General features: G+C 38.2%; 1 protein-coding gene across 11 annotated transcripts in view; it reads left to right on the plus strand.

Annotated features, from left to right (window-relative positions):
- The window catches only part of AAK1 (AP2 associated kinase 1), a 157672-nt gene that overhangs the window by 65181 nt on the left and 79572 nt on the right, over positions 1-12919 (plus strand). For all 11 annotated transcript variants that reach the window (XM_074332105.2, XM_074332106.2, XM_019718454.3 and 8 more), the window contains one exon: positions 6738-6856. In XM_074332105.2, the coding sequence (XP_074188206.2) occupies positions 6738-6856 (119 nt within the window). The remainder of the gene's footprint in view (positions 1-6737; positions 6857-12919) is intronic.

Here is a 12919-nt window from a genome sequence, read left to right on the forward strand (position 1 = left end):
TTGCCCCTCCCCCCCCTTTTCTGAGCCTCTTTTTCAGAATTAATATTAAACAGATAAAGGAAGCTGTGTGCAGAGTCCTCCCCTTGAACGGAGTCGTTTTTTCCTCATGGGGTCACTGAAATACCTCCCGTAATGCTAGGGCTTCGAGGAACCCAGTTTTAAAACCACTAATTTAGTCTTAATTTCTGCAATTGAGGAAATGGAGGCCAAAGGGATTCAGTAACTTGACTGGTATTTTCCTTTCTTTTCCATCTTCCAGAAAAATTCTACTTGAACTGGATTCTCTGTCTGATTTTTTAGAAAAGCCTCAGAATGCAGTTGTATTTTATGCTCATTTCTTCTTCTCGGGTAATTCAAAAGGAAACTGCATGAAGTAGACAGAATTCATTGGGTTAAACCTTATTTCATCTCAGACAAGCGGAAGCTATTCCTCAAAGTGTAGATGGGACTGATGTTAGCAAATGAAGTCTCCTTTAACCTGCAAGAAATAAGCAGGCAGCAGATTTTAGTGCCTACAATCTAGGCTTGATTTTAAAATATCCACCCAAACCTCTTTGGCAGCAAATCCAGAAGCCCTGCCTCAGCGCCACGATGGGCTTCTTTGTTGCCTGGTCTAATCGTCCTCATTTGTCTGCCCATCTGTCTCCCAGCTCTGCACATTACTGCTCGGATCATCAGTTTGGTGTTTTTCTTCCTTCCCACTCACCTTACCTCCTCCATTCCTCACTTTCCTTGCCAAGTGGAAGGAAGTCACTGGTGTCCTGATTCAATCGGTACAGTCTCGGGGGTCTGGTGCCATCTAGCATGATTCCGAGACCAACCCAGGAGAGGCACTACCCTTAGTTCTTCCGAAGCCCCGTTGCTGATGTTGAATATCATGATCAGGCTTCTGAGAAGGTTTTGTTGAAAAAGTTTTAGTCATGAGAATGATGTTGATAATCGCTCGTTGACAGCAGAGGGGAAAGCGATTTTAGAGAGTCTATAACTGTGTATTACAGATTCTCACTTGCCTTCTCCCAGGAGAAAAGTAGGCATTCTGTCATCTTTACTTGAGAGGTAGAACTTCAAGGTATCTCAGTAATTTCGTGAGTGACTCTTTGATCCTTTGCTGATTAAAGCCTTTTATCGTGACAGTAGTGGGAAGCAGCTAATCCTAGGAGTTTAAATGATGAAGGATCTATAGGGAAATGCAAATTAAAACCACCATGAACTATCACTGCACACTCAACTACAATGGCTACAGTAAAAAGACCAACATACCGCGTGTTGGTGAGGATATGGAACAACCAGAACTGTCATATGTGGCTGTTGGGTGTGTGAAATGGTACAGCCACTGTGGGAACTGGTTAGCAGTTTCTTATATGCCAAATATACCCTTAGCGATATGGCCCAGCAATTGCATTCCTAAGTATTTACCTAAGAAAAATAAATACTTATGTCTACAAAAGAGGACTTCTATATGAACATTGTATTTATAATAATAGCCAAAAACTTGAAACAATTCAAATGTCCTTCAATGGGTAAATGGATAAATGAATTGTGGAAAATCTATACAATGGACTGCTAGTCTGCAATTTTAAAAAAACCCAAACTACTAATATCTGTATCACTGAAGGTGCATCTTAGAAATGTGCTGAATGAAAGAAGCTTGATGCAGCAATACATACTGTATGATTCTGTTTATTCTAGAGCAAGCAAAATTAATCTATAGGATGGAAAGCAGGTCAGAAGTTACATGAGATGGTGTGAGGAGGAGTGGGAGGTGTGAGGAACTGTTTGCAGCAATGGATTGATGGTGGTGATGGTTACAAGAATGAAAACGCACCAAACTGTACACTTAAAAGGATGCACTGTATTATACATAAAGTCGATTTTAAAAGATGAGGGACCTTGCTCTTTCACCGGTGACCCGCCAAGAAGGGTTGCATTTGCACTAAGACCATGAAGAAGGCGGTCCGGGTCATCATCAAGACTTCACACCGACAAGCGCATGTGTGAGGAGACCACCATTATTCCCAGCAAGAAGCTCTGCAACAAGAGACAGGCTGTGTCACACATCTGATGAAGCGGATTCGGAGCGGCCCCGCGAGAGCTATTTCTGTCAAGCTGCAGGAAGAGGAGAGAGAAAGGAGAGAGAATTCTGTTGCTGAGGTCTCAGCCCGGGGTCAGGAATCAGTGAGCTAGATCCGGACATGAGGAAACGCTGAAGCTCGTAGACTTCGGCAGTCTGTCCAACTTGCAGGTCACTCAGCCTCCAGGTGGGATGAATTTCGAAACACCGTGTGGTGCTGTTTGAATCTTCCTGCTGTACTGTAATAGTTTCAATAAACCATGGACAACCAAAAAAAAAGGATGAGGGACCTGGTCTGAGCTCTACCACTGACTAGCTCTATGGGTTCTTGTGAAAGGACCTTAATCTCTGTACCTCTCTTTTCCTATTGGGAAAAGGGGACAGTAGGTAGGTAGCTCACCTACCTCATTCAGTTACTGTGGAACTATAAATGAAATCATTTATTTTGAAATGCCTTTAAAAAAGTATAAAGTCACATACAAATGCTGGTTGGGAGTGGGAGGGGAATATTTCATAAACTCATCTTCAGTGAAGAAAGGAAAGAACTGTGATAACTAACGTATGAGTTTATATATATTATATATACCGAGGGTGCCAAAACAATGTGTATGCGTGACTTGCATTCATCTTTTGTTATCAGTATGTATTGAGTATTACAATTTTTAATACATTTTTTTCCCTTTCTTAAAATGTGTATACATTTTTTGGGCACCCTCTGTGTGTGTGTGTGTGTGATTTTATTTGAAGTCATCTTTTAACTTTGTGTGACACTGGCTGTGTTGTATTGCTTCCCTTCTCTGGCCATCAGTAAAAGGACAGAGTTAGACTAGATCCGAGGTAGAAAGCTATAGGCTCAGAGACTCTCTAAAGCCTCTCAGGTGTGTTTTCTTTAGCCTCTGCAGTGGCAATCTGACCAGGGTTAATTTAAAAATGTGACTGGTTGCCAATGTTCAAATCTGGAGATTTCACCTAAAGTGTTGGGTTTCCAGTTTATCTTTAGAAATTAGCAGATCTGACAAAACTGGGCTCATATTCCTACAAAGCAACAATGATCTGGAGTTGTGTGGTAGCTGTTCTTTTATGTGGGCCATACAGTTTAGTTTCCCACAGTCTTCACCGTTCTCCGTAGCCTTTGTATTCTCTGTAGTAACATTAAGAGGAAAGTTAATTGATTGTCAAGTGCCCATGATATGTTAGGCACTACTCTAGGGGATGACTATACAGAGGGCAACCAAACAAACGAAATCTCTAAACTCATAGTGAGTGATAAGTACCCATCCACATCATCAAAAATTAGGAGGAGAAAGTTAGACCAATATTTTAGGGAAAGTGGAAGAAAACATGTTTCTTTGTGGAAGTAAAACAAAACAAAACATTCCTACATATTTAAAAGGCCAACAGTTATCTTGCCTATTTCTCTTGCTTACCTCACATAATGGATCAGATCCTTTTCCCTTTGTGATTCAGTAAATCATGGGTTGCCAAAAAAAGTGCATTCCAGTAAAATCATGGAGATTAGCTCAATGTTTCAAAAAATGACAGTAGGCAGAGAGACTGGCAAAGGTCTACAGAATGTTAGTTTTTCTTACCTATGTCCAAACCATCCCCAACTCAGCTTTAGATTTCTACGTTTAATCAAGCTCTCGGGATGTAACTCAATCGGAAATGAGCGTCTCTCTTGACAGTCTTACAGCTGCCTTCTTCTGTAATAGCCTGGACTCTGTTTAGCTGTGGCTGAGAATCCTTTTACCCTGATCCACGTGGCGAACCTGTGCTGGAGAAGTTATCTTGAGTGGTGCTATCTCCCGTCTACCTTCTAACCTAGTAATTTGCATCTCCATTTGGTCAACTCCGTAGTGATAGTGGGCAACCTTTTTTTTTAATTTTTATTGGGGAATATTGGGGAACAGTGTGTTTTTCCAGGATCCATCAGCTCCAAGTCAAGTCGTCTTTTTTTTTTTTTTTTTCAATCTAGTTGTGGAGGGCGCATCTCAGCTCCAAGTCAAGTTGTTGTTTTCAGTCTAGTTGTGGAGGGTGCAGCTCACTGGCCCATGTGGGAATTGAACCGGTGACCTGGGTGTTATGAGCACTACGCTCTAACCAGCTGAGCAAACTGGCCTCCCGCGGCCAACATTTTTAAATTGACAAATTCTATCAGGCTTTGATTTTGATCTCATGTTCAAGGAACACTGATTTAAATGCTCTTCACCTGCAAATAAGCTCTTGTCTGGGCATAGATGCTTAATAACGTGGTTCTCTCTGTGTTAAGCATCATGGTTCATTGCTTTGTCTTTAGATGTATGATGGTCGTAGACTTGGAGAAGCCGGGCTGGCTCTTCTCAACCAGTTGTGCTTGCGTAGATCGTGCAGTAGGCATCATTTCTTCAGTTCTGGCTCCAAGGGTCATCTTGCTTCCTGGTAAAGAAAACTACACTGCTCCCATCTGGTGGCAGCTATCTCCGATTGCTGCATCATCAGCCTGCTTCTGAAAGCACAGCCTTATCCTTGAGTGGTGCCATGAATCACAGAACTGTAGGAAATAGCCATTCCCAACTTTTGTTCTCCCAGCTTTTGTTCTGCAACAGTATCAGCACTGTCAGAGGCATTGCACAGTTTTCTCCAAGATAAATGAAGTGGAAAGAACATTTTTGGGGCCATCAGGAGAGTGACACTGTTCCAGGTTCTGCCCATAACTAGCCATGGACTCCTACGCCTCACTAGGTTCCTCCACCCATAAAGCAAAGTGCTTGGACTTACGTGCTCTCTAGAAGCACTATTGGTGCAAAGTCTGTAGTTCTGTGATTTTTAAAATTCAAAGGATCTATAAAATGAATACCCACTTGGACTGTTTACAAAACAGTTATAAACATACATAGACATTTTATAATTTATACTATCATTTTCCCCAGTTCTACTTGAGTATAAGACACATCATGAATTTAATAGCCTTTTTGGGGGGAAAAGGAAGACAAATAGTACTTCATTCAATGTATATATTTATTACAAGAAAATTTCAGATATCCTGAAAATTAAAATGTAAAAAATGTGCATCTTGGAATTCATTTTTTCTTCTTTTTGGTAATAAGACCTCTATTTGTGAATGCATGCGAGGGTTTAAAAAATTTTTTTTGGTAGATACTCAAAATTCTAGAATTACAATGGACAGTTGAGCAGTGTAAGTATACTTTAAAGTATTACAAGAAAATGGAAAATGTTATTGAAGTACAAAGATTAGAGAGATGACCATTGAAATGAAAGATTATATGGTACATTTTAGTGTTTATCTAAATACTGAAGAACAACAACATAGTGATAGGAAATATACAAACATGCAGTCTCTGGTAAATTATTATCAAAATACACAGTGGAATATTTGAGTCCATTACAATTTTTTTAATACAGACTTCTGTGTGTATTTTATGAAAACATGCAACAGTGCTTTATGATTAAAGCTCTCTTTGGTTGTAAGGAACAGAAACTTACTCAAACTGACTTGAAAAGGAATAATTGTTGTAAAGATACAGCAGGAAATGCCAGAAACATCAATAGACAGGTATGGAAGTGCCACTGGGTCTCAGAGGAACTAGAGGGGCCGTCAGGACCCAAGTCGTAGCTCAGGCCTGAGGTCTCTATAATCACTGCATTGCTCGCTGTCAATTTTGCGTGTGGCTGCCAGCCCCAACACTGTGCTGTAACCTCAACTCAAGCTCCGTACTGATGGCTTCCCTCGGGGTTCACTTTCGTCCAGGTAGTGATCACCTTTGTGCAAAGAGTAACCCAGTAACTTTCTCTTTTTTTGCTATGCAGTGTCAATGCACAGGATAGTTCAAGCTAAATTATGAAGAAGGCAGATGGACTAAGTGGCCAGTATAACTGCTGCTTATCCCCAAACCTTCAATTTTGACAGCTTTGCAGCAACCGTCACACCGAACACCTCGTGCAAGGTTTAGGGAGTGAGGTCAAGGCTAGGGGTTCTAAGGATTTGGGGAACGCTAAGGGGTAACAAATTCAAAGCATTTAAGAATGCTCCAGCTAGTAGTTATTGCCTTAAAAGGAAAAATAACACCTAGCCTCACAGGATGGTACTGTGTTTCCCTGAAAATAAGACCTAGCCAGACCATCAGCTCTAATGCGTCTTTTGGAGCAAAAATTAATATAAGATCCGGTCTTATTTTAATGTAATGTAAGACCGGGTATAATATAATATAATATTATAATATAATACCTGGTTTTATATTAATTTTTGCTCCAAAAGACGCATTAGAGCTGATGGTCCGGCTGGGTCTTATTTTCGGGAAAACATGGTAGTTAGAATTAAACAAGAGCACAAAGTGCCTAGGACAGTGGTTGGAATGTAGTATTTTTTTTCTCTTGTCTTTTTGTTCCTCTGTTTATTTGTAGGTTCTTTGGAAGATAATTACTGTTCCTTTCTCCTGAGATAGGTGTTCAGGAGAAATTTCTCTAATTCTTGCCACCCAGTCGCACCGAGCCACACCTCTGAGTCCTGAGAATCTGAGAGCGCCTTCTAAGTCAGAGCAGCACCAGGACTAGCTGCCAATGGCATCAGTGCCATCAACAGTAACCACAGCAACCTGTAGCCACCATAGCCTCTGAGTGACGTTTTGAAGATGCCTCAAAATAGTTTGTATGTTTGTTTTTCTCACAGGTGGATTTGCTATCGTGTTTCTGGTGAGGACAAGCAATGGAGTGAAATGTGCCTTGAAACGCATGTTTGTCAACAATGAGCATGATCTCCAGGTGTGCAAGAGAGAAATCCAGATAATGGTAAGGCTGCTCCTCAGTCTGGAGACTGCTTATTTAAAATGGGCCAGGGGAGAGACTGTGCCCTCATAAGAAAACCAAAGGGGGCTGGTTCCCTCCCCTGAGATGGCAGGATGGCCTCTGCACAAGATGGGGTGAACATGGGGTGTAAGACTCTGCTTCTGCCTTGGTCACTCTCAGATGGAGGGTTGAGAAGAAGGGAGCATCTTGAGAGAACTGACCAATTTTTAGGTTATAGAAATCGTTTGGGGCATTGGGAATAGTTTATTTCACAACTTGGTTCCCAGAATTAACTATGGAAATTGATCCAGAAACCCTAGGTTTCCCACGAGGCTCTTCTAATGCTGTCTACCAATCCCAGTTTTCAACCCTCTTGAGCTCTTCAGCATTCTGTGGACATATCTTTCCACACGTTTTTATTTTGTTCATGTAGTTTTTTTTCCACCTGAAATGTTTTTCCCTTTTTTTGGGCTAGAAACCTCCTACTGATATATACTCTGTGATTCCATTTATAAGAGTCCAAGAAAAAGCAAAAATAACTTTGATAATAGAAATAAGAAATGTTTATCTGGGTGTGGGAAATTAAAAAGAAAGGCATGTGGGAAATTTCTGGGCCATACAAACGTTCTGTTTTGCGTAGTGGTTACACAGGGCTACACAATTGTCAGAACTCAGTTGAACACCTTAAGATCTGTGCGTTTTATTATGTTAATTGTACCTCACATCTTAAGAACTTACTCAGTTTTCAAGATTCAGATTTGTACTATAATTAAAGAAAGGGTCCCTATCTCTTAGAGATAAGTGCTAAACTATTTATGGATTAGATAATACGATGTCTTGAAGTTCGTGAGTAGATTTACAAGAGAAACAACTATGATGATTCAAGCATCATGCAGCAAGGGTTATGCATATGAGTTTGTTACAGTTGCTTCTTACTCTCACCTCACGTAAAAAAATTCAAATAGTCTTGTCATCCATTGTGTTTCCGCAGTGCTTTTCTTTATGCCAATTGTATTGCTTATCTTGTTATTTTATAAGTAATTCTGCTATCAGAAAGTAAGTTATTTAAAATCAGAAACTTGGTATTCCAGCGCCCTGCTTGACATAAATACTTAATAAACTTTGGATGAAATGAATATATGAATAATGGTAATAACAGATGCCTGTGTTCATCAAGAGGTGATGATTCCTTTGTAAAGAGCAGAAAGGGGTCTAAAAAGTGGGTGACTGTGGCACTGTAGAGATTCCTTGCCTCTGCCTGCCTCTTGTGGGTTTGCCCTTTCTATGGCTCAGAGTAAGTAGTTGAGTTACTGAAAGAAGAACTCAGAATTGAGGAGCCTGGTAGAACTTTGGATTTGAGAAAGCTGAAAATAATTGGGAGGCACTGTTGATGGAAATAAGTTGCTGTTATCATTGCAAAACAAAACCCCAACCCTGAGGCTCATATACGTATAGTCAGGGCCCGAGGATCTGTCCTCAGATTGCCAGTGTCCTCCCACTCTCCTGCCATACAGCTCTAAATGACTGCGCTCGCCCTGTTTCCCTTCATTCACTTCGTGCATTTTCCGGATGCTTCTTTTTCTGATTCTTCCCACCTGGGTGCCCCTTCCTTGCTCATCTTTTCACACTCCATTTCCTATCTTTGCTTCTGCTATTTCCTCTGCCTGGAATGCCCTTCTCATTCATTTTCCGGTGTTAGGAAAGTAATTCCATTCTTGAACTTTCTCCCACTCATTCAGAAACATGTTGGAGGGCTTACTTTGTGCGAGGCGGGCGTTGGAGTAGAGGAAATAAGAAGACACAGGCCCCTTAGGAGCTCGCAAGTTAATGGACCCAATTAGGAATTAAATTACATGGGTTCAAGTTCTGGCCCAGGCATGTATTAGCTGTCAGGGTTTTGTTTTGTTTTTAATTTAGTTTATATTTTTTCAAAACTTAAATACTTAAATAGATGAACTAAGCTTGTTATAAAAACATCAAGCATTCCCCAAGGGGTCCTCCTGTGTCATTTCAAGGTCCCAAGGCGAAAACTTTTAGTTGATTCATTTTATGTATTTCTAAATAACATGCTGATAATGCTAATTTTTGATTTTTTTTCCATTTTAGGCATTATGTTATATAGAAAGTAAAAATGTAGCTCTTTCATCTCCTGCATGTCCTTTTCTCCAAATACTTGCATTATTCTCATCTCTCATTCTTCCAAAGCAGCCGTAAGTTTTGGCAGTTATATTAGTTATCTTAGTATTAGTTTTTACATTATTATGTAAGAAAACATTATTTCTGCTGAATCTCCTAGTGGACTATAATTACTGTTCCTTTCTTACATAACTCTCTTTTCACTGGAATTAATAATTGTGTGATTTTTTTTGTTTTGGGGGGTTTTGTTTTGTTTTAGTTTTCTGTGTACTTTTCAGCAATTTAATCCCAAACTCTTCCCAGCTTGTAGAAATCATTGTTTTAAAACTTTAAAGCACATTTAGTATTCCGTCTATTTTATCATCTTGAAGAAATCTCTGTCAGTCTTCTGACATGATGGAATCTGGGTTGGTTGTTCTCTAGTCTTAATTTACAGTCTTATCTTGGAATTTCCCTTTGCCTCCCTTCCTTAGATTTGTTGACTCCTTTTGTTTGACTTCCTTGTTTTTCTACGATTGTGAGATTTTTCTTTGTTAGCCTTACTATGGTAGATTATAGTGACTGCTTTTCAAATAGAGAACCAGTTTTGCATGCCAGCAATAATTCCTACTTGGTCATGGTCTATAAGTATTTTTATATATTATTGAATTTTATTTGGTAATATTTTGGTAAAGATTTTTGCATCTATAATCATGAGAGATAATGGTCTATAGTTTTGTTTGTTTGTTTTTTAACTGTCTTTTCTGGTTTTGGTATCAGCATAATTCTGGCTTCATAACATGGGTTGGGATATGTTCCCTCCTCGTCTGTTTTCTGGAGAAGATTTTGTTGAATAGGTATTTATTTTTTAAGTGTTTGGTAGAATTTTCCAATAAAACCATCTGGGCCTGGCTATTCCTTTTTTCAAAGTTATTAAGTTACAAATTCAGTTTCCTTAATAATTATAAGGCTATTCAGATTATCTGTTGCATATTGGGTGAGTTGTGATTGTTTTTTTTTTGAGGCGTTGGTCCATTTCTTTAAGTTGTCGAATTTATGCATGTGGAGTTAATTGTTAGTGACTCTAATAATAATGCTCTTATTATCCTTTGATCTGTGCAAGGTTTGTGTGTAGCCCGTTTTATTCCTGATGTTGGTAATTTGTATCTTCTCTTTTTTTCTATGTCAGTCGTATTAGAAGTTCGCCAATTTTATCGATGTTTTCAAAGAACTGTCTTTGTGTTTCATTGATTTTCTATATTTTTCCATTTTCAGCTTTATTGATTTTTTTTTATCTCATACTTATTTCTTTCTGTCTACTTCCTTTGGGTTTATTTTGCTCTTCTTTCCCTAGGTACTTGAAGTAGAAGTTTAGATTACTGATTTGAGACTTCCCCCTTTTTCATTTTATACGTTTAGTGCTATAAATTTCCCTCTTGACACTGCTTTATTTTGATATGTGTATTTTCATTTTTCATTCAGTTATAATGTATTTTTTTTTATTTCCCTTGAGACTTCCTCTTGACCCATGGGATATTTGGAGGTATGTTGTTTAATTTAGAATTGTTTGGCAGTTTTTTATCTTTCCGTTATTAGTTTCTAGTTTGACTCCATTGTGGTTGGAGAACACACTTCATATGATTTCACTTCTTTTAAATTAATTAAGGTTTGTTTTATGGCCTATCTTGGTATATGTTTTATGAGCACTCGAAAAGAATGTGATTTATGTTGTTAGGTGAAGTGTTCAATAAATGTTGATGAGATCCTATTGGTTTGTGGTGTTATTTTCTTCTATGTCCTTGCTGATTTTTATCTAGTTGTTCTATCAGTTGTTGAGAGGTGGTGTTGAAATCTCCACATATAATCACAGTTTGTCTTCTCTTTCAATTCTGTCATGTTCTGCTTCACATGTTGTACAGCTCTGTTATTTGGTGCATATAAATTTAGGCTTGTTGTGTTCTGGGTGGATTGACCCTTTGGTCAGTACACTATAGTGTTCCTCCCTGTCTTTGGTAATTTTCTTTGTTCTGAAGTCTACTTTACCTGATACTAATATAGCCACTCCTGTTTTGGGGGCGATTCAAGTTTGCATGGTGTACGTCTTCCTATCCTTTTACTTTCAACCTGCCTCTATTGTTTTATTTTCAAGGGAGTTCTTACAGGCAGCAAGTAGGTGGATTGTATTTTTAATACACTCTGTCAATGTTTGTTGCATAAACTGGTGTATTTAAGACCATTTACATTTAATGTAGTTATTTGTTAGGCCCAATAAGTTAAGCCTTAAATCTCCTATTTTATTTTTTGTTTTCTTTTCGTTCTCACTATTTCTCATATCTCTTATCTTTTTCCTGTCTTCTTGTGGTTACTTGAACTTTATTCAGAATTCCATTTTGATTTATTTGTAGTGTTTTTGAGTGTATCTCTTTGTATGGTTTTTAAAAAAAAGACTTAAATTATTAGAGTGGTTTTAAGTTCACAGCAAAATTAAACACAAAGTACAGAGCCCTGTATACCCCAGGCCCCCCACATGCCCAGTCTCTCTTACTATCAGCACCTAGCACCAGAGTGGTCCATTTGTTACAACCAATGAACTTACACTGACAAATCGTTATCGCGTAGAGTCCACAGTTTGCATTAGCGTTCACTATGACATTGTGCATTCTTTGGGTTTGGACAGATGTAGTATTTTGACAAATGTAGTTTTAACAAATACCATTATAGTATTATAAGGAGTCATTTCACTGCCTTAAATATCCCTGGTGCTCTACCTATTCAGCTCTCCCTAACCCCAACCCCTAGCAACCACAGATTTTTCTTTTTTTAACTGTCGCCATAGTTTTGCCTTTTCCAAAATGTCATATAGTTGGAGTCATTCAGTATGTAGTCTTTTCAGATTGGCTGCTTTCACTTAATAATATGGCTTTAAGATTCTTTGATGTCTTTTCATGGCTTGATAGCTCATTTCTTTTTAAAGCTGAATAATATTTCTTTGTAAGGATGTATCACAGTTTATTTATCCATTAATCTACTGAAGGATATCTTGGTTGCTTCCAAGTTTTAGTAATTATTAGTAAATCAGCTATAAACATCTGTGTGCAGGTTTTGTGTGGGCATTTTTTTTTAACTCATTTGGCTATGTTTCATAGATCCTCAACTAAGCAAATATTATTTCAATTTTGAAGATTTCTTTTTATGTTTCTAAGTCAATATTTAAAGTTTTATTTCACTTTTTAAATTTCATTTTAATTCTATCATAAATTTTAAAAATAATTTTTTGTTGTCAAAATTTGTAACTTAAAATTTACCATCTTAACCATTTCTAAGTGCACAGTATTGTGAATTCTAGGCGTAGTGTTGTACAGCAGATCTCTAGGACTTATTTGTCTAGAGTAAATCACCATTTTCCCCTCCTTTCAGCTCCTGGCAACCACCATTCTACTTTCTGCTTCTATGAGTTTGGCTATTTTTTTATACCTCATGTAAGTGGAATCATACCATATTTGTCCTTCTATGACTGGTTTATTTCACTTTTTATATCTTCAACGTTCATTTATGTCAGAAAATATGACAACATTCTTTTTTAAAGTTAAGTCATATACCATTGTGTGTATATACCACATTTTCTTGAGGCATTCATCCATTGATGGACATTTCAGTTGCTTCTACCACCTGGCTTGAATTACCTCTTGCTGTGAACATGGGTGTGCAACTGTCTCTTTGAGATCCTGTTTTTGATGCTTTTAGGTAGATATCAAGTAATGGGATTGCTGAATAACATGGTAATTCTATGTTTAATTTTTTGAGGAATCTCCATATTGTTTTCCGTAGTGACTGTACCATGTTACATCCCTACCAGCAGTGCACAAGAGTTCCAGTATCTCTGCATTCTCATCAGCACTTATTTTCTGTTTTATTTTTTCTAATAATGGCTATCCTAACGGGTATGAGGTG

This window comes from Rhinolophus sinicus, chromosome 2 (genome assembly GCF_057876585.1).
Source record: "Rhinolophus sinicus isolate RSI-liver-muscle chromosome 2, RSI-T2T, whole genome shotgun sequence".
In the NCBI taxonomy this organism is placed as follows: domain Eukaryota; kingdom Metazoa; phylum Chordata; class Mammalia; order Chiroptera; family Rhinolophidae; genus Rhinolophus; species Rhinolophus sinicus.